Source organism: Chaetodon auriga, chromosome 23 (assembly GCF_051107435.1).
Source record: "Chaetodon auriga isolate fChaAug3 chromosome 23, fChaAug3.hap1, whole genome shotgun sequence".
Classification (NCBI taxonomy): Eukaryota; Metazoa; Chordata; class Actinopteri; order Chaetodontiformes; family Chaetodontidae; genus Chaetodon; species Chaetodon auriga.
Window position 1 is genome coordinate 6,805,591 of NC_135096.1, and position 21,719 is coordinate 6,827,309.

The 21,719-nt window shown below is 43.7% G+C and overlaps 1 protein-coding gene across 2 annotated transcripts; it reads left to right on the top strand.

Annotated features, from left to right (window-relative positions):
• Positions 1-549: 549 nt before the first annotated feature.
• On the top strand, positions 550-21,312 carry gpd2 (glycerol-3-phosphate dehydrogenase 2 (mitochondrial)). Of its 2 annotated transcripts, none has more exons than XM_076723406.1 (16): positions 550-666; positions 3,416-3,525; positions 7,104-7,275; positions 7,451-7,575; positions 7,656-7,753; positions 8,055-8,218; positions 11,008-11,172; positions 11,262-11,406; positions 12,026-12,219; positions 13,076-13,210; positions 13,291-13,466; positions 14,460-14,750; positions 15,879-15,991; positions 16,113-16,191; positions 16,281-16,379; positions 18,456-21,312. In XM_076723406.1, exons 2-16 carry the CDS (start codon positions 3,424-3,426, stop codon positions 18,579-18,581), a joined length of 2,184 nt encoding a protein of 727 aa, XP_076579521.1. In that variant the 5' UTR covers positions 550-666; positions 3,416-3,423; the 3' UTR covers positions 18,582-21,312. The 2 variants fall into 2 exon arrangements, with proteins under 2 accessions (XP_076579521.1, XP_076579522.1); XM_076723407.1 differs by having other exon boundaries at positions 564-666; positions 3,416-5,376.
• The last annotated feature ends 407 nt before the right edge of the window (positions 21,313-21,719 follow it).

The window sequence follows — 21,719 nt, forward strand, 5'->3', positions numbered from 1 at the left end:
GAGAGGGAGAGACATTGACTGGCGTGGGCAGAAAGTGGTTCATGTGATTTGGAAATTATGCTTGTAGCCCAGTTTGTTGCAATTTGCATCGTATGTAAGGAGTTTAGTAATTTCTAAATTGGGCTGCTAGTAGATTCCTTTTGGCATCTGATGGGGAATACGATTCAGCGTGTCCTCTCAAAGATAAGGATCACGTTCAACAGCTGTTCTTTAATCACTGCTTGGCGATAGATGGGGAGCATCATTTTACATCTTAAACCACGTGTTTAGTATAAAGAAATACTATGGAGATGCCAGTCTGCGCATGTGTTGTAGCTTTCCTTTTTGCGTTGTCCATCCTGTGTTTAAAGACAGAGAGAGCGACAGCTGGTGGTATCCCTCTCTCTTTATTATTATCCTTAAGGAGGATGGAGAGGAGGCGAGCGTTGTGCAATCTTATCCACATCTTACGTCAACGACATGGCACCGCCTCCTCTCCACCGCTATTGGGCGCGAGTAGTCGAATCCTGCATTGCGACTGGCTCTCCGGGGTGCCGCTCATGGTTTCTCCTCTTCCTGGTTGTAGCTGTCAAACACAGACTGCGGTGTAGATAGCAACCGATGTCCTCAGTCGCCGCCCTGAAACGCCCCGAGCGAGTTTTATTCAGCCACAATACAAGAAATCCTGTAAGTGGGAATGTGTGTTGTATCACCGGATGTTTTTTCGGTCATGTTTTAGTTTGTCTAACGAATGGTGATCCCTCTGTTTGCTCTGGCATAGAGCCAAAAAGCGGAGCAACATCTGCGAGCTTTGCTAGTGACTCTAATAACAACGAAGGAGTAACGTCCTTAGCTGTTACAGCTAAGGACATGCCAAGTTAATGTGTGTATTTTGCTTATGTAAAACCGAGAAAACGGCTAATTTTTTCCTACGACGTTAGCCTCATCTCGTGAAGGTCTCTTTTTGTTCTGCGAAGAGCTTATTCGTGACTGTTAAGACGAAGCTCGTTTGTGGTTTTACTCAAACTGAGCTGACATCTTAATCCACAGCAAGATGTCAGTGTAAAATAAGCAGCGACTTGCTTTTGTGTGGTTAAACCTGCCGTCATAAATCAATATACAACCACCTGCTGTTCAAGCCTTCAATGCTAACCCGATGTGTGGGATTTTTTTCAGGACTGCAAACGGGGTTCAGTTACTCTCTGGGAATACATTGGCCTAAAAAAAAGGGCAAAATGTCAATGAGAGTTCGCCATGTGCTTGTTAGACAACCAGCCCACGTTGGAGGCAGGAAGCCCCTTTCCTCTGCTGACTCACAGTGAGTCTGCTGGCTGATGTAAGCATCATAACGAGGAGGAACAGTTCAATTTTCTGGTTGTGTCACTTACTCATTTGTCAGTTTTGTGGTTCAGCTGGCTGAACTACCCCCATCGGCAAGTTTTAGTCAAAAGGGTTCCTAAGGGCTAATTATTGTCATGTTTGGCCTTCATGTTCTTCAGTAACGAGCAGCTTGTGAGAGGGTGTGAAAGCTGATGGCATGCCACAGCATAGTGCAGGCAAATGGTATTGATCCTCAATACTGGTTTGGCAAAGACTTAAATGTCTTATACGTTGCGTGTAAGAGTATTGAAATCTTTGCATCGAAGTGTGTCGAGTCATATGTTTAATCTTTCTTATTTGATCTGAAATTTCTTCATTTGAAGGAAAAATCTGGACTTTTAGCTATGTTAGAGGGAGACCAGTGTGTCAGCCAATATTAACTTGCTGCAGCTTTATTGTTATATGTGTAAATGTTGACTGATTCGTAATGAGAAATGTAAGTTTGAGATAACTTGGGGACAGTGTCAATATTACACAGTTTGGGCACCAGAAAACCCTGACAGGTTTATATCTACTGTATAATCTCCTATTCTGTGTGTATGGGGATCTGTATAAGGATTGTTTGTTTATGTTGTGTGTCAGTTTTATATCTGTCCAACGTTTGTCTAACACTGGCAATACTTACATGAAGATCAGGAACTGTCCAACCAAGCAATAACTTAACAAGATTAGATGTTTAGATGAGACATTTAGCTCCACACTTGTGTCATAAGACATCCCACAACCCTGCTGTGCATTTCTTTAGGTCGCGCTTTTCCTATTTCATGGTCATTTTTCAAGTCAAGTGCTGTAATTTAGAATTCGGTCTGATTTTTGGTGCTGATATTGGCTGCTTGTAATAGGTCATTTGTTACACCAAACTGGTCACTGACATTTGTGCCATCTGTAGCTATGTTTTATTAAAATGCATTAGAATCTGCTCCAGCGTATGCCACTCCCTGGAAACCTTTATTCAAAGTACTAAATACTTTTCTGGGCTGCCCCTGGTGGGAAGTGAGGCCCTCGCCCTGCCAGAGCTGCTATCATGTTCTGCTCATTATAGTGCACAGGGTCATTATGGAAATGGACACAGTGTCCTGGCAGTTGCTTGATAATAAACTGCAAATATACTGTATGTTAAGATAATACTGCAGAGTGTGTTTGCTGGGCGGTGTTGTAACATCTGACCAGACTGTTAAGCTTTTTTTGCCCTTTTATTGTAATGCCTCAGTAAGTGAAACTGTGTTTTAAATAGTTCTGAAGCAATTTGTAGATTAATTAAATGCTAAATGTTTGATTATTATTCAAAAATCTGATTGATTTTTAAAGCAACAATGGCAAAAATTCCCCAGTTCCACCTTCTCAAATGTGTGGATTTGCTGCCATTGTGGTTAAAAGGCAACATTTAGGGATTGGGTTGCATCGAAAGAGGAATGTAATGATAAGTGATGTCCGACTGTCAAAATGAAAAGCTGCAAATCCTCACATTTTACAAGCTGGAACAAGGGTGTGTTTTTCTTTTTTCACCACAGGACACTTATCATATGTTTCTTGTGTCCCTGCACAGCATACAGAGCAAATATTAATTTTATATTGAGTCATTGTATTTTACTGTTTGCACACATTGCACAGAACAGTTAAAAGTCAAAGTGCACTGAATGAAACGTGCTAATGCTGCATAGTTGGACAAACATAATGATTTTGCAACAGGTATAGCTAACAGTCATTTTCATTATTGATTTTCACCTAATCAGTTTGTCTGATGTAGCGTTTTAAATGTCAGAAATAATGACAAACTCCCATTGCAAGTTAGCAGTGCTTCTTCTCTGTAAGTTTCTCCTTATTCTGTGCAACAGGTGACATAAACACAGCACTCCTCTCCACGCCTTCTCCACGTGGACTTTTCTCCTCTCGTCTCTTTGAGCCTGACTTGCAGCTTTTTGGATCCTCCCACCCGCCTTACTTACTCCCTCACTCAGGCTCGCATGCCTCCTTCACATGACCGCCTGTCATGTCAGAGCCTTATAACCCGGGTGTCCCTGCTCTGCCTCCTCACTGCTCTTCACTTTCTCAACAGGGCCGACGATGGCTTTCAGGAAGGCTCTGAAACGGACGGCGATCATAGGCGGCGGGGCGGTGGCCACAGTTTTCGGCCTGTCCCAGCTGATGGAGTATAGGAGGACCCAGGTAAGTTAATGAAAGATGTCACCTCTCAGTCTGCGTCGCTTTTCTTTGGTGTTGCATGAGCACAGTTTGCAAGAACACCTGCTTTCCACCATTTGACTGAAGGCAAATGTTTTAGATTTTACCTGTAATTGGCAATATTTTGCTCCTAAAACCCCACCGGATGTGCAGATTAAATGCTTGACAGGTGGAAAACTAAGGGACAAACTTCAAATACTTGAATGTTGTGGGTAAGACAACGGTATGATATTTAGAATAATAGCTATTTTGCCCTGTAAACAGTTTACAACAAGCCGGGAGGAACCGCCTTTCAGGGCATGTCCTATCTAGATTTTGGAATGTGCTCACTGTGGATTCCAAGGTGTGTACTTTGTTTTGAGTGTTCTTTAACTGGATCCTTTCCAGCTGCTGTACAGCCGGCATTAGTTAGCAAGCATGCCGGCACTGGACCCTGGACTGCTTAGAAATGGTGATAAATTTAACATATTCTCTTGCACCAGCAGGTTTTTACATTGCGGTAAAACTCCACCACTTCTTCCACTTCCTGGTCCGATAACATGCATTTTGTTCATTAATCGTAAATGAGGTCAGCTTGTTCTTGGACTCTTACGAGGTGTGGCTGAGTTATTTGGCCCTTCAGAGCAAAGTAATAAAGTCAACTGTATGTTATCAGTATGCTCTGAGACAAGGAGATGTAAAGTGTTCTGTAAAAGGAATTCAGTGGGAGTTATTCAAACCAGAAGTTTCACATTTTGGGAAATAAATTTATTTGCTTTCTTGCTTGAGTTAGATTAGAGGACTGATACCACTCTCATGTCTGAATGTTTAATGTGAAGCTACACCTGCAGCTGGCTCACTTAGTTTAGCATGAGGACAGGAACCAGCTGCCAGGCTCCAGGAAGTTTATGGTCCCGGCTAAGTCACAGTATACAACCCCAGTAAAACAGCAAATTGTGTTTTCATTCTTTGACTTTTGTACAGATTAAATGAATGAGATGTAAAGTATTACTTAGTGACATTTAAGAGGTGCTGAGCACCAGATTTTGTCACCTTGGGACAGATTTAGCTGACCCTGTCTCCAGTCTTTCTGCTAAGCTCAGTTCGTCGGCTGTAGCTTGCATGCATGAGACATGAGAATGATATTAATCTCTCAAGATGGTGAAAAGTGTATTTCCCAAAGTGTTGAAGCTACACAGCTACACATCAGCTAGCTCCTAGCCAAATTCATTTAGTTAGAAGAAGTTTATGAACATAGAAAACGCTGTTAATTAACATGTTTGTATTCCTATTATTATGCCTATTTTGTAACATATACAGTAAATACTGATTTTAGATGTTTAGTCATTTTATATACTCAAAGATTTGTGTTTATCTACAGGTCACATTGACAATTAAATCCCCAAAACTGTGTCATTCTGCCTGTTTAAACGGACCGCAGATTCATGTCAACTGCTTGACAATGTAGATGGAGGACACCTTTAATTTGAGGAATGAAGAAAATGCTCAGAGAACAATAGGTCAAGCTTTTAACGGCACTCGATGTCTGGAGTTCGCGTCTCGCCTCATGACCGGTGGCACTGGGAGCACGGCTGGCCTCGAGAGAAACCAGTTTTTGTCAAAGCTTCGCCACCTTCGTGAACACATATATAACCACGCGGCTTGGCTTCATCTGAGATGGACAAGCAGCTGTGTTTCCCCTGACCTCTGACCTGACATCGGCCTATTTTAAGCATGCCTCACATCTACATACCAGGCTTTACTTGACTGTACAACCTAATGTGAACTTTGTTTTGTGTCCTGGCGCGATAATGTCCTCTCTCGCCCGTCGTCGTCCTCTCAACCAAGCACGGATTGGTAAGCAAGAAGTCGACCCTGATGAAATATAATTATTTTCACAATAGTTTGCAATCATGCATGCCTCTAATCCCAGTAATTGCAATGCTGATGAGATGAATGTCCGTCCTGTCTCCGTTAGCAAGGGCATATGGCTTGGAGAAGTTTTCAAGGCAGCGGCCGATTGGCTATTAGCATGGGCCTTGCTGTGCCATTCACTGACTTAACTTGATTACGGGGGGCACGGTGGCTCTTAATTTTGTGGAGGTGTTTGTCTGTATGCATCATCAAAAATAGACAATGATTATATCATGGTCTTGTTTGCTGTTGCAGAGCTAAATTACAAACGCCTGCTTCTATTTGCAAGTCAAATGCCACGTTTGCTTCAAAGCAGCTTGATGCAATCATTTAGCTTGAACCTGCTAAATAGAAAAATGAATAAATATTTCATTAGAAGTGAAATCCCACTTCCTCACATCAGAGGGGAGCTGTGCTTTTTTTTTTTTTTTATTGTGGTTATGATTATTCCTTTAAATTAATTCTTTTTGCTAATCAAACGATGGATATGAGTGATGCTCAAAGAGTGGGATGTGATATAATTTTGTGGGTTTTGCGAAGCTGAGCAGCATGTTGCAGCTGATAGTAACCCGCAGCAAACTTCACTTTGCCACTAATCACATCAAGAAAACACCCTGATTGTTTAGCAACACTTCACTTAGAAACTGAAGGTGGAAACGAGACATCATAAGCACGTCATAATCTCACTTTTACTCATAAGAGTAGCTTCACCAAACTAATCCTGCATTCGTACTACATTTGGTTTCCGTCTCACATCCTGTGACAAATTAAGACGGTGGTGTGGCAGAGGTATTCAGATCACAGCAATACTTTAAAGTAAACTTACCCTCTCATAAGTAAAAGTGCTGCATTCAGAATCTTATGTAAAAGTATCAGAAGTGCTCACAGTGTTGTTATATCATTATAGATTATTTTATACATTATTGAAGCTAGTATTAACTACTTTATATACTGTAGGGGAGTTTAATGCTTGACGAGGGATAATATTTTGTAAATTCTTTGCATGCTGAATCATCAAAGTAACCAAAGCTGTCAGATAAATGCAGTGGAGTAAAAACTATAATAGTTAGTACAATATAATAGTAGCATGAAATGGACAGACTGAAGTCAAGTACTTGTACGTAATTTGTACCTAAGTGCATGACATCAATAAATGTACTTAGTTACATTCTAACACTGTAACTAGGAACAGTTGTAATTGTATTTTCATTCTAATTTTAATGAAAAGTTCAAAAAATGGAAACTGTGGTTCATCTAAGTGTATATTTAAGTAACGCTGGTATATATTTAAATAAAGTAATTAATGCACGATACAATAATGCATATTATAAGCAAGCATACCACCGTATATCTTAACTGTTATCTCATTACACATTCACACCATATCCATAATGTATTAAAATGATTGCAAGTCATTATGCATTATATCACATGGAATTTTATGAGGTGATTGTAATGCAGGAGTAATGCATAAACACATTAAAGTGTGCCTGCACTGTGCTTATAATGTTTCAAAACGCACCTAAAGGAAAGTGTTGCTACGTTTCACAGAATTTAACATAGAGTTTAAATAGAAATTAACATAGAAACTCTATTTTGCACAATTCAGGGAATACAAATGAACCCTGGAGTCACCGTGCTCATTGTGTTTGTGATTGTGTCACACCCAGGCTCGGTTAGCCCACGTGGCGGCAGAGGCGGAGCTGAAGGTTCCCTTTGCGGACGAGCTTCCCTCTCGGCAGGCCCAGCTCGCGGCGCTGCAGAACACAGAGGAGTTCGATGTTCTGGTCGTCGGAGGAGGTGCCACGGGTGTAGGATGTGCCTTAGACGCTGTCACACGCAGTAAGCTCGCTCTCAAGTGCACCGTGTCGCACGGGACGGAGCAGCTTTCGAGCTCCGTCAGTGTCCTTATTGAGTCATGATTGAAGGAGGGCTGCTAACAGTTTATCATGGTCTCACTCCAGTTTGTCAGCTGCTATGGCTATGCTATCCTTATCCGTTGCCGTTTTTCCCTCAGACCTCAAGACTGCCCTCGTAGAGAGAAGCGATTTCTCTTCGGGGACAAGCAGTCGAAGTACCAAGCTGATCCACGGTGGAGTCCGCTATCTCCAGAAGGCCATCATGCAGTTAGACTATGAGCAGGTTCTTCTTCATCCTCTTAATTTCATCTCCGTCCGTTGCTCTTCCTCTTCCTCACCCTCTCCTTCTCTCTGCCGGAACAGTACATGATGGTGAAAGAGGCCCTCCACGAGCGAGCCAACCTCCTGGAGATTGCGCCTCACCTATCTGCACCGCTCCCCATCATGCTTCCTGTTTACAAGTAAGTGTCAGACTCGTACAGTGTGCAAAATGCACAAGACATGTTGGAAAAATAGCACAAACAAGCAGGTGATAATTGGCGTATTCTGTTAGCATGATGCTTTTAATGTTTTAACTGAAGTCAACTGAAGTTGTTAATTCATTTTCGTCCGGATGGAAAATTATCACCAGCTTCTGAATGTTTGTTGTGGCCTTTTGACGACCCTAAAAATGTAGTTAATGGGTAGAAATGCTGAAACGGACTCATGAATTCAGTTTGGGTCCGCGCTGTCTTAACTGTAATCTCTGTGTTCATTTCCAAGATGGTGGCAGTTGCCTTACTACTGGGCGGGGATCAAGATGTACGACTTGGTGGCTGGGATCCAGTGCCTGAAGAGCAGCTATGTCCTCAGTAAGACCAAGGCCTTGGAGCTTTTCCCCATGCTGAAGAAGGACAAGCTGGTGGGGGCGATTGTCTACTATGATGGTGAGTTTTTCGCCCACAGAGGCTTTTTTGCTTTCCTTTAAGGCAGATATTGTCACGCTGGCATGTGGACAGTAATCTAAAAGGCATGCTTCGTTTGTTGATTCACAACTCAACTCTTTATTGTCTGTAAACATGCTCGAGCCAGCTGAGTCAGGCCTGTTGCTCTTGCCCTTTTCCACTGTTTTCCCTTCTTTCCACTGACAATGAATTGAATCAGTTCACCATTAACTGATAAAAATTACCGTAAAGGAAATTATAACACCATGATTTTAACTGCATCTCTGTGACTGATACTTAAACACCTCACAGTATTCAGGCTGAGTAAATGTCATGATTTAAACACTCTTGAGACCCTTTCCAAAATGCTTCAGTTGTCAGTTTCTTAAAGGCTTGTATCATGGAAATATACTGCTTTTATGGTGCAGTGGTTCCAAATGTGGGAGTCAGGGCCCCTCAAAGGGGTTTCGAGACACATCAGAGGAGGTGTCGTTTTTACATTTTTAAAAATGTCATATTATGATCGTTCTTATATTGAACACAGTGCAAAACCTCCCTCCTCTCCCTCTGCTCTGGAGCAAGGAACAAACTATACGCTATTGTCGGCAAAAGGTTTGTTAGAGACAACCTGACAAAAGGCCAAAGGGGACAAAATCTTAATATTTTCTGTTTTACATTCACTAAACCTGCACCCAGTTCAGAGAAGCTTTTGCGTTTGCTGAGCTGCCTCTGATCCCCCTTCGGCAGCTGTTAGGAGAGAAAACGGCTCCGTCGCACAGTTCAACTAACGACTGCGACATCACCGTCAATGAGCGCTTAGCCTGTAAAAGGATGCAAAATATTAAAAAAAAAAGGAAATTTCTCAAGCAAATTCTGGTTCTGAATAAATTCTTATATTGTTGGAATTGTGTGGAGCTTGCTTGATTAAGCCAAACATGAGGCCTCAGAAGTAAATCTCGCCCTGTGGCCTTCACATCTCCACTGGTCCCGAACAAAACGTGTTGACAGGCTGGTAGGATGGCCTCTCTTCCCCGTGGCAGTAAAGGTTGCGTGTTCCCTGCATGAGTACGGAGGAGAACTAAACATATGCTGAGTGTCCAGCTGAGTGTGAGGAGCCTTCCTGCCGCAGGCATCCTTTCCTTTCCGCCACCGAAAATAACAAATTTGTGTCTGCGGGTGATGTGTCCGTTACTGTAGGCTTCACTGCGTATCGGCTCATCACGTCTAATGACAACACGCTGCTGGTTTTTTTTTTTAGATCTGTTGCTAGTTAAAGAGGGTTTTAATGTCTGTTAGATAATGTGAAATATATATCAAAATCTGCATATTGGTACTAGCAAAAAATAGCATCTTTGCTGCTTTTTAAAGGATAGAATTTGAGCAAGTTCCACAATTTTAAATGTGTGTCTCCCAACTTGACTTTCAGTCGTAAATATAAGTTCTCCACTTAGCATGTTTTGGAAGCCAATGATTGCTTCGTTTCCAGTGTTTTTAGGCCAAAACGAGCAGCCTTCTTCCTATTTAAATCTAAGCGTTCAGTTATAACTGGATGTACTGCAGGCTGGAAAAAGGAAAGAGCATTTTCTTGGTGCAAAGCAGCATATGTTTGATTTCCACCTCCCCCCGCCCGCCGTCATCTGCTCTTGGGTGGGGGGTGGGGGGGGGACAGGGCCGGGGTGGTGGAGGGGTGGGCCGTCTTTTCTCCAATTATGCCGTCTGGAACAATCACGCCGGTGACATTTCGAAATCTGACCTTCTCTCCCGGCGATGTGGAGCGCAGAGGAGCGTCGTAGATCGGACCGGCTGAGCAGCAGCTATTTCTCTCGCTGTCTTGGTGACTGCTGCCTCTGTTGCCACCAACAACAGCCGAGACACAGGCAAATGTGTTGGCCTCATCCTCTTCTTTTCAAATGGCTGGGCGGTGTATGAATGCTCTGGGAAATGAATCTACAGTATGCTAATGCTGCTGTAGGTTCAACAGATATGTCTCATCTTACACTGTCAACTGCTACCAAAAACACTGACTATGCACAGGAGCCCATAGACAAAACAGAGCAGATTTTCAGATAACTGCAGTGAGAATGCAAGAAATGAATACTGGAGCAGGTATCGACAGGATGTCATGGCGATTGACACTGACCGATGTTGGTATGGCATCTCGCATCAACTCTGGTGACCTGTGCGCTGAGGAATCCACAGAAAACGGTGGAATTTGGCTTCCCAAACGGGTCTGTGATAATCCACAGAGGAGAGGAGAGGAGCCAGCAAATGCAGAAACATGAGGAAACTTCATACGTGCACAATACTGGCCCGCTTACGTTATTGATAAAGCGTGCTGAGCGTGTGATTCTCAATATTCTGCGATGGTGGACATGCTGAGAGGTAGCCTGCTGAATAATCCAGTAATTACAGATGTATATCAAATGAAATAATCAGCATCAACTGGCTGAAAATACACAATATACAAAACAGCAAAAAGGGAGCTGATTGTCCTCACAGTGTTGAAGTCATTTTGTAATATAAAATGTGCTCTGGGACGGACGTCTTGTCACTGCTACTTTGCACATTTAAAGAGGTGCCCAGGCCTTAAACATCAAATAAATATGGCACACATAAAAAGTGTTTTACTACTTCAAACTAAGAGATACTGCTGCAGTTTTTATACTTGTTTTCTGTCCAGTATTGTTGTGTTTGTTTTGATCTGACATAGAAACGGTTTGGCTGGTTGACTTTGGTGCACATTGTAAATGAATGTGAAAGAAATCCAGCTTCTTCTTCTCTGTCTCCTTCAGGGCAGCACAACGACTCTCGTATGAACCTGGCCATCGGCCTCAGCGCCGCCCGCTACGGCGCCGCCATCGCCAACTACACCGAGGTGGTCCGCCTGCTGAAGACAAAGGACCCACAGACCGGAAAGGAGAAGGTGTGTGGCGCCCGCTGCAGGGACGTCATCACAGGTGAGGTGCACGGTTTGTTCACCAGTAATTCATCCTCCAGCCTGCATCAGTGAAAACTGAGGGTGTTTCGTTATTGTCCCCCCTCACAGGGCAGGAATTTGACGTGAAGGCCAAGTGCGTGATCAACGCCACCGGCCCGTTCACAGACTCGCTGAGGAAGATGGACAACCAGGAGACCCAAAACATCTGCCAGCCCAGCGCTGGCGTCCACATCGTCATCCCCGGTTACTACAGGTGCTGCATCCATTCAACCCTCTGACAGTATCTCCTTGAAAAATGGCTCATTTTTATCGAAGGCGTGGAGACATGGAGACGTTTGATGTCTTTCTCACTTCTCATGAGGTTCTTGGTATTTCAGATGCATAAATGCGTTTTCTCATTCTTATGTGTAAATACTAAGCTGGCTAAACTATTATCTGACCTATACTTACAAGCGCAGTACAATCTTCCCTGGTTAAGCAACAGCAGAGCAATAGAGTGGTTTTGTTGAAGTCGGGGGTTTTTAAAGTTCAGCGAAAGCTTATTGAGCGAAACCCGAGGGAGCGCGAGCCCTTTGAACAGCTGCAGAAATGCCAACCACCTAATTCTCTTCTTCCCTTCCTCTCGTCTTCCTCCCGCCGCTATCTGCCCCCTCCACCGCCCACCTCCTCTTCCTCCCCCATATCTGTGTTTTTCCATCTGCTCCCTAACTCCTCAATTTGTCCTTCTCTTCTTCACTTCTTTGTGCTACCTTTTCTGTCTTTTTCTTCTTCCTCATACCTGCTACCTGGCAACAACAAAACTATTACTCCTGCTACTGTGACTACTTTTGCTACTTCTAACAACCCCTCTTCCTGTGTTTTCTGCCCTACAGCCCTGACAACATGGGTCTGCTCGATCCGGCGACAAGCGATGGACGTGTCATCTTCTTCCTGCCCTGGGAGAAGATGACCATTGCCGGGACGACTGACACACCCACCAACGTGACGGCCCACCCCATCCCGGGAGAGGACGACATCAACTTCATCCTGAGGGAGGTCCGCAACTACCTCAGCCCTGACGTAGAAGGTAGGGGAGCGTGTTCAGGGATTTTCTTTCACGTTACATTTGATTTTTCGAACAGTGCGGTTGGTTCAAATGTGTATGAAGTGCCAAAGTGAAACCAGAATTGCAGGAAGTAAGAGAACCTCATTCAAAATCCCATTGACATTTGCCATAGTTCAAATAACTAAAAACCCAGCCTTAAAACAGAGGCTTGAATGTTAAATATTGAATATTTCTGTTTTGTTTGTCGTCTTTATCAAACACCATTTCTCATAAAGGCTGCATGAAAGAGATGAGTAGAGAGGAACAAATGCTGGAGACGTAGATCACAGCTAGAAAACTAAAAAATACAATTAGTCATACATATGAATTCACACACCGATGGCGCAGCATCGGGGGCAGTTTTTTGAGGGTTCAGTATCTTGCCCAAGGACACTTCAGCACGTGGACTGCCGAGGCCAGGGATCGAACCACCGACCTCCCGATTGGTGGACGACATTTTCATAGGAGTTTATTTTACGCTCACAAAGAAATCGTTGGCTTCTGCTGAAGTGGAGCTGATTTGTTTCATAGTATGGAAAGTAAACCTCAGGAACAGGTTTAATTTTCCTGCAGAAAGACTGATGAAAGAGACTAAATGAGAATTTACAAAAGCCTGTGGAGCGAGACAGGAAGTGACATCATGGTGTTGGCTCTCTGTAGCTGGTACTCTTTTTCTTTCTTTTTTGTTTTTCTGGTCATTTTTCTCACCTCTTGCTACTTAGTTTATCCCACAAATAATCCGGAAAACATAAAACAGGTCAGAAATATATATATAATTTGATTACTTGCTAGAAATGGGGATTGTAATGGTGGAAAAATCTGTCTGTGTCATCTGCAGTGCGCCGAGGAGATGTGCTGGCGGCGTGGAGCGGCATCCGACCCCTGGTGACCGACCCCAACTCCAAAGACACTCAGTCCATCTGCAGAAACCACATCGTCAGCATCAGTGACAGCGGCCTGGTCACCATCGCTGGTCAGTCAGCCGCTGGGAAAAGCTTGTGGATTTAGAAGCTGTCTGTTCACCATATTAAGGTGCACGTTGTTTGTGTGCAGGTGGAAAGTGGACCACCTACAGGTCCATGGCTGAGGAGACCCTGGACGCAGCCATCAAAGCCCACGGCCTGTCTGCTGAGCCCTGCAAGACTGTGGGTCTGATGCTGGAGGGAGCCAAGGGTTGGACGCCGACCCTCTACATCCGCCTGGTGCAGGACTACGGACTGGAGAAGGAGGTGAAAATCAGAGCAGAAATACCAGAAAACTGGTGTTTTTAATCCACAGTATTCTGTAATATTGAGTCTGAGTCAGGTGCAGAAAGATAAACATCCGGTGGTGCTAATTCTGCCATCAGGTGCCATTAAACCGTATTTTTTGCATTTCTGTTTAAGATAGTAAGCTTTAGAGCTGCTTCTTAACTTTGGACAGAACTATTTCTTTGAATTCCTAAACCGTTTTCAGCATGTCGAGGCGTAGCGGGAAGAAGACCTTTAACTTCCTACTGTACGCAGGAGCGGCCACACATTCATGTACAAACAAAGCTGTAAAATCACGCTCACACAGACACATTCACTGTCTTCTGCAGTGGAGCTGACATTAAAGCCGCCGCTGTAACAATGCTGACATTTCTGCTACACAAAAGACTGGACACACGTTGAAGTGCACTGTACGCTGTACAATTTATCAATGGCATTAAGTAAGGGCACATTGATTTACATCAGCTACACGCCATCTTTCCAATAATTAGGCAGTGCGTTTTCATTAAATCCAATAGAACACTGTTTCATGAAGAAAAAGTACTTGTGCGCCGAGTGCCTACAGTACACTTACTCCTCATTAGAGGTGTTCTGCACCGGCTCCGCTGTTCTCTGGAATATTCCTAAAAGGTCACTGTTGATATTTGGACAGCGTTTGCCCTTTCACATGATCGGCAAGCCGGCGATCTGAATAGCAAACAGCCCTCTCGTTCTGTAAACATGTGACACCTCATTGACAAAGCGGCGCTAACGCTTATCGTTTAGCTCCGAGGAGGTGAAATCGATCATGTGAGGACCGGCAGCCGCCGCCACCGCTGCAACCTACACGGTTTAACCTGTGATTTTTATATCTATAGGATTTGGAGTATTTTCCAGCAGTACTGTGAAGTAATTTACCGGAACTGTCAGTTTAATGTTCGTGTCCAGGCTGTTTAATGAACTAACTTTCTGTCATATTTCCTCTGTGCTCAGGTCGCTCAGCATCTGGCCTCCACGTATGGAGGAAAGGCGTTCGACGTAGCCAAGATGGCTCAGGTCACCGGGCAGAGATGGCCAATCGTGGGGAAAAGACTGGTGTCCGAATTCCCGTACATCGAGGCCGAGGTGCTGTACGCCATTAAGGAGTACGCCTGCACAGCCATCGATGTTATCGCCCGACGAACACGCCTGGGCTTCTTGAACGTGCAGGCGGCCGATGAAGCCCTCCCATGCATCGTGCAGATCATGGGCAAAGAGCTGGACTGGAGTCAGGAGCGCAGGACGGTACGATTGTAACACTTTATCCACCAAAAGGTGGTAAAACTCCACTTTTTCTACTCCCAAACTCAAGATTCTGTCACATTTTAGCCATTTATTTCATTAGTTGTGTAATATTCTTCCCTGCCCCAGAAAACCTGCTCTGTTTGACATCCTGTTTTAATCCCTGGTGGGTTTTTGAAGTTTCTTTTTCGATCGGTGCACAATGGAGAGGCCCACACCCTTTATCCCTTTAGAGCAGAAGCTCTGTTTGTGCATGAGAGCGATGAAGTGATACGTGTGCATGAAAACTGAACTCTCAACTATTTTAAGCTGTTATTGTTCACCAGCAACAGGGAAGTCTGAGAGGAACACTGCAGAGTGACATAAACAAGACATCTGCCAGCATGATGAATACATTCAATTCATGTTAAATGTCAAGGTTTACTTGTTTCATGATCGCTTTAATGTAGAATAAGCCTCAGTTATTTTTTTCTTTATGCTTTATTAAGAAAAAACTGCTAATGCTAAAATGGATATTTCACACTCGATGCATTTATTTGTCTATTAATAATGAGGAACTTTTAAGTGTAAGAGTAAATATTAAGTGTAATAAGGTTTCAGGAAGTGTAACAACAAAGCAACAGCTGCTATGACGAATGGACTGAGGGCATTAATCTGCAGATATTTTGACATTTGACGGACTGTTTCAGTCATTTTTCAGACAAAAATGCCAGAAAGAAGCTGATTCCAGTGTCTCAAATGGGCGGATTAGCTGCTGGAGATAAAATGGCCTTGAATTTGGGCTGTTGCTCGAACAAAACGAGACATTTAATGAGAATTCTGAGAAACTGTTGTCCATGTCTTTCTGACATTTCATACACGAAACTATTATTTAATTAGCCGAGACAGCAACCAGCACTTTGATTTGTAACGGTACAAGTAAAAGTCAGCTCAATTCAAGGTCAATTAAAATCCAGCTGATAATTCTTGTTTTTTTTTTTTGTTTAGATCTTTTGACCGTTTACTCGCCTTGAAGACATTTTCCAGTTGTACACGTTACAGTAACCTCAGCCTTTACTGTGGAAATGCTCTTGAGTATATTTCATGTCATTAAAGATAAAATGATCAGTCCTCTGATAATGTTTGATCCAGGCGGAGCTCGAAGCAGCGAGGAAGTTCTTGTACCACGAGATGGGCTACAGGTCTCGCTCTGAGCAGCTGACCAAGACGTCCGAGATCAACCTGGACTACCAGGAAGTAGTCAGGTAATTTTGACACAAGCTCACCTTCAGAACATGGCCATCGGTTTTCATAAAGCTGTAACAAATGCTGTAAAATCGAATGTAAAGAAGTGAGAGAGGAAATCAGTGCTCATCTGTGTGACAGGTACAAGAAGCGTTTCCATAAGTTCGACAAAGAGAGCAAAGGATTCATCACCACCGTTGACGTGCAGCAAGTTCTGGAAGTGAGTCGTCTCTCTGTCCGTCTTCATCCCTGCACACTTGTCTTCATTATATGTTATTGATCTCCGCTCTTGTTTTTCTTTCTCTGCAGAGCATCAATGTCCACATTGATGAAAATGCGCTCCATGAAATCCTTAATGAGGTGGACCTCAACAAGAACGGACAAGTGGAGATTGATGAATTCTTGCAGGTGGGTCACATGCAGACAGCGAGGGGAGGGGAGGGGAGGGGAGGGGAGGGGAGCGCGACGTGAAGGCGTCTGATCAGTTCACACCTGCGGCTCAACAGAGTCTTCACTTTTTACTGCCGTCACGAGTGAAGTTTATCCGTAAAAGTTCAAATGAAGAAAACGTTCTTTACTTTATTTTTTACAGCTTACCTGTATTACACTGATACCTCAAGCTTTTATCTGCGTGGACACATGCACTTTGTGTGTGTGTGTGTGTGGCTGGGACTGCGACTGATGAGAGGAACCATTAATTCCTAACACCTCTGTTGGTGTCTGCAGAACAAAAGCCCCATTTTTACAGGTTCGACTCGACTTGCTTTAGCCTCCAGGCTCTTTGCCCTACTTTGCTTTCCCCCCTCAACAAGGGCGGGATCGTGACGGCGCGTCCCCTTCGCTTTATTTTACCGTTGAGAAGTTGCAGCCTTCATCCACTGTGCATTTACAACTTCACTGCTAACCTTTTCCTCTGCTACACTTAAAGGATGCTGTTCTCGACATGTCTGCATGTATGTCCATACTCGGTCCTGAAATATTCCAACGGAGCGTACAGATCTAATTTTAAGCAGTCGGTTAGGTATTTGTAGGTCTATACGTACTGATAGATACGCTTTACAGTCATTTCCAGTGTCATTCCTCCTCGTGCAAGCTGACACACAAATTACCGAATCGTTAAAAAAAAAGACTATTGTCCACCTGAGACGCGAGCGTCCGCTCCTGCAAACAGAAGGTGTGAAGCCTTGGCTCGGCTAGATGGACTTAATTAGGAAGCAGAGTCTGTCAGCGACTTGTGTAATGAGGCCGGAAGTGTGTCCACTGCTCCCGAGTCCGTCTGCCGCTAAATTACTTTCTCACTCGAGTCCAGAAAAGAGTCATTATCGGGGAGCTTGACGGCAGCAGATGATTTAGTCTTCATCAGTGTGCCGGCTCCTCCTCGCTGCGCCGTGGAGGAAACAAAGCTGACGGCTGGACGATAAAACAGCCAAGAGAGCGAATATCTTTCATTTACTGTATGTGTGTCAGTACAATATCATGTCATGTATGCTGTGATGCTGAGTGTCTGTTTCTGCTTGTGTATATGCCCAACCGACACGTGGATGACTTAGAGACAACAAGCAGGTAGTGTACACGTGCAGCACTGATGGGAAACCGGCACTCTGGAGCCCTGCAAGGCTGGAAAAGGGGTTTCCTCTCACATAACCAAAAAAACTGCACCAAACTTTATTAAGTCCTCTGGTGAACAAGGAAGACCGTGGCTGGAGGGGAAAACACACTGAAACGCATGTGTTAAAGCTGCACTGGGAAACTCACTGAAAGCATGAGCGTGGTGAGATCATGTTTTTCTTATCGTCAACAAATTCCACGAGAAGACCCAAACTGACAGTAAACCGCGACGAGACCGTGAATTCCCGAGGTCCAAGTGAGAAGCGGAGTTATTTCCTCAGAAGCTTACAGACGATCAGGCTTCTTTTTGCAGCCGGTGGAGTCGCCCCCTGCTGGCTAAACAAAGAATAAGAACAGAGACAATTCAAGGTGTCAGCGTGCTCAAACAGCTGTTGTCAGATGACAGTTATGTTAGGCCACACTCTATGTTAAAGTACACATACTCACCATTCATTAGCTGCTTATTAGCACACATATTAGTCAGTAACCTCCTAATTACTACTTATCTTAATAACCAAACCCTTAATAAGCCCCATATGCTCTATAATTTGCTCTCAATGGGATTTGTTGACGGTAAAAATAATATATAATAATATTTTCCTGATCCTCTAAAGCCTGTTGAATTCTGCTCGCACACAGCAGAACGTGCTTCGTTGAATCAGGCGTATTTTCGAAAAACAGCGTCCTGGTTCAGCTTTAACAGGTACAGAACACGGTTGGTGTTGGTTTCATTTCTGCCTCTTGAAGTCTGGGATGTGAAGGTGGTCGGACGGCTCTAAAGCCTTTGATTGTGGGTATTTTAGATGATTACGTCGACCGGTTGGTTTGTTAGCGTGCACGCTGTTTTATTATGTCCTCTGCCGTTTTCCCGTGTAGCTGATGAGCGCGGTGAAGAAGGGACAAGTGTCCGACAGCCGCCTGGCCATCCTGATGAAGTCGGCGGAGGAAACTCTGGATAAGAGAGGACCGGTGACGGTGGACCGAAGCGGGGGCGGCGTCTGAGCCCCCGAGACGGCGAGGATTCTTCAAGGATGCCAAGAAAAACCTACTTTTACAGCTGGTGATGACACAAAAACAAAAGGGTCTCATGCAAATGCGCGATTTGAATGACAATAATGCAATCAAGCATGCGGCGGGGTGAATTTGGCCAAATCAAGTGACGCCCGGCATCACTCCCGAGTGTTATGGGTGAAATAGTATCTAATGATTGAGGCTGGGATCAGTTTTTCATGGAGTCACAGAGTAGATGCGTGTCTGTCTCTCGTCCTCAGTGGAGTGATTGCGTCTCAGCATCAGGTGCCTCTGATATTAACACAGCACACAGTGTATCTGTTTTCTACCGTCTTTTAAACAGACTCTTTGATATTTGCATCATGACTCTATCTTTGTAGTTCCTCTGACGCTCCTTTTTTTAAACTTCCTTTTTAACATAATCGACACTGATTGTTGGGGAAACGCCGTCCTTAATGCAGCTTTTCAAGACGGCTTTTGGTTATGCTTTATCTCACGGGTCCATTGTTTCTGAACGATTCCCTCGAAAAGTTTCCTGGAAAGAATGACATAACTTGGGACCAGATGTAGTTTTTTTCTACAATCTCTTAAATTTTACAACACTTTTCCTCAAAAGAGCATTTCAAAGCGAGTGCACGCTCGAGAGCTTCTGAATTATTTTATTGTAGTTTTAATTGTTATTTATAAAAACAAATAAAAAGCATAGAAGATATATGGTTCATGGATTAAGTGGAGCCTTTTTTAAATCTATAATTAGTAACAATTCTTTCCAGGAAACTTTCTATGAAAGTGGACCCCTCACTTCTGATCTTTGCGTGTTACAAGCAGCAGCCGGGTAATTTTTAATGGCTCTTAAAGCACTCTGAGATGTTTCTGACGCCTGTTCTTATCCCAGAGACGCCGTTTCAAAGAGCTGATCTGGGATAGGTTTGGGAGCAAATCTTCCTGTCTACTGTATTTTCCATCTGTTGCACTACATACTACTGATGGCGAGGTTTACACAACGTGGTTTCCAGCTTTAGCGTTACTGAGGAAGATGCCGTTTAATCACTGCTGTTCTCTTCTTTCCGTACATATATTCCGAATATTTATTCCAGCCGTTTACAGACAGAGATTATAGATTTCAAAACAGGATCTCAAAGGGACTATGATGCGTTTGAGTGATTTTTATTAGGTGGATCGCATGCTACATGTTAACTTTTAATAATGTAAAGCAAAGTCTTTTATTTTTACACACTCTTTTTATTTCTGCGCTTATTCGAGCGATCTGATCTGAAACGATGTATTAACGCACATCCAGTCCGCCTGCGAGCCCCTCCGCAGCAGACTGATAGCATATAACCCTGCATGCTGTGAGCTTCATTGTTTATGTGACTAAAATAATCCAGCACGGACGTCTCGGCATGCTTGAGCTTCAGCTTTCGTGTGATTTTTTTTTTTTTTTTTTTCAGGAGTGAAATGGAAAAGGCGGCGCACTGTATGAATGTATGATACGTGCCTTGATGTGCCTCAGACATTTTCACCATTGCCACACTCCATGTTAACAAACAGGAAATTATGTTAAGAATGTAGAGATATTTAAATAACTGTTGTTATATAAAGAATAGTATTTAAACTGTATTGTATGTCATTTTCTTTAGAGCAGGGGTCTGTTTTAGCCGCCATGTTGGAGGGAAGAACCAGGACGGAGTGTCAGAAACCGAAAGCTGCTCAGATCTGCAACCTCATTTACTTGCTGTGTTATCATATCACCCCCATTTTGAATCATTGCGTTTAGATATTTAAAGACATTCAGGTGCTTGCTGTAAGTGACGGGGTCTGACACGCTTGTTTCTGCCCACGTTTGAATAGTCGGAATTATTTCACAGCAGAGATTCTCAGTGTTTTCACTGTTCTCGCTGGTGACGATAAAACGGCCGTTTCTGTGAATGGACTCTGGTGTCTTCTGTGACGGCGATAAAACGGCTCTCTCTGGTGGAACAAAAAAGGATCTCTTGTTCAAAGCTGGGCCAGTTTCAAACATTGTCACCCCCATGAGTCAGTTGGACACAAGACATGGGAGAACGGGGTCCACAATCAGATCAAATTTGACTGGAATTCCTCCCATTTGTCAGATCTTTCAGGGCACGAGACAAGATAAAATAGCTGCACTGATAACAAACCATCATGAAGTTATTAGACTGTTAATGTAGGTGCTCCCACCCTCCCGTCCCTCCAACATGGCAGCCCCCACTCTTCCTCACGACAGGCCTCTGATGACGGTTTTATATTGTGAAAGACGTGTGCAGACTGTGCTTCCTTACTGCCTTCATACGATGATTTATATTCAGATTTTCTATGGACTTCTTCGTATGCAGTGAACAGAGTTATTCCATAGGTTTCCTCCCACGTACCAAAACACTGTAACTGTTACTGAAGTGTGTGTATCAGTGTGCGGTCACATGGGGGTTCGGCCACAATACCTCCACACTGAGGGCCCTTCAAGCTGCCAACGCCGGCCCCGTCAAGAGTCGCTCATGGGCAGCGCGACTTCAAGCCACATCCCGATGTTTGATTGTCTTCTTTGGATGAAATTACAGCTTTATCCAGGCTCAAAGAGAATCATATTCCTCCTCCTTCTTTCTTTTCCACCAACACTGTAAGAATACTGTGAGTCAGTCTTCAGGTGAAAAAGAAAAACACAAAGCAATTATCTAATTAAATGTATCTGGTTGCTCTCAAAGCTCTGTGGGGTTTTTGTGTTTCTCGTGTCACTCAAAGGGACCTGGCGTCACAGCAGCGCAGAGACGTCGTGTGACAGCCTGTGAACGGGACAGAGAAGCGTGGACTGTTCACGATCAACAGTGTTTTAAGTTAAAAATTGAGCTGAAAGCTGGAATGAGGGCATCGCTTTCCTCTGGTGCTGAAACACGTCAGTTATGAAGGAGCTGATCGAGCTTTTTTTGATCACTCATTCATCATTTAGATTGTTTTTCCAGGTTTTGAATTACAAGCATCTGCCGGTTGCAGCTTCTCAGATGTGATTCTGCTTATTTTCCATGTTTTGTTGATGGAATATCTTGTGACGAGCATTGATTTTCACCCCAAATGATAAACTTTGCGCCTCACTGCTGACCTCTAATGTTTAGA

What these genes read in the sequence shown, in the direction of transcription:
- gpd2 (XM_076723406.1), top strand. Translation starts at nt 3,424, where the DNA reads ATGGCTTTCAGGAAGGCTCTGAAACGGACGGCGATCATAGGCGGCGGG. An exon ending in GGAGTCAGGAGCGCAGGACG is followed by an intron (nt 14,751 to 15,878) that starts GTACGATTGTAA and finishes TGTTTGATCCAG; the next exon opens with GCGGAGCTCGAAGCAGCGAG. An exon ending in GACTACCAGGAAGTAGTCAG is followed by an intron (nt 15,992 to 16,112) that starts GTAATTTTGACA and finishes TCTGTGTGACAG; the next exon opens with GTACAAGAAGCGTTTCCATA.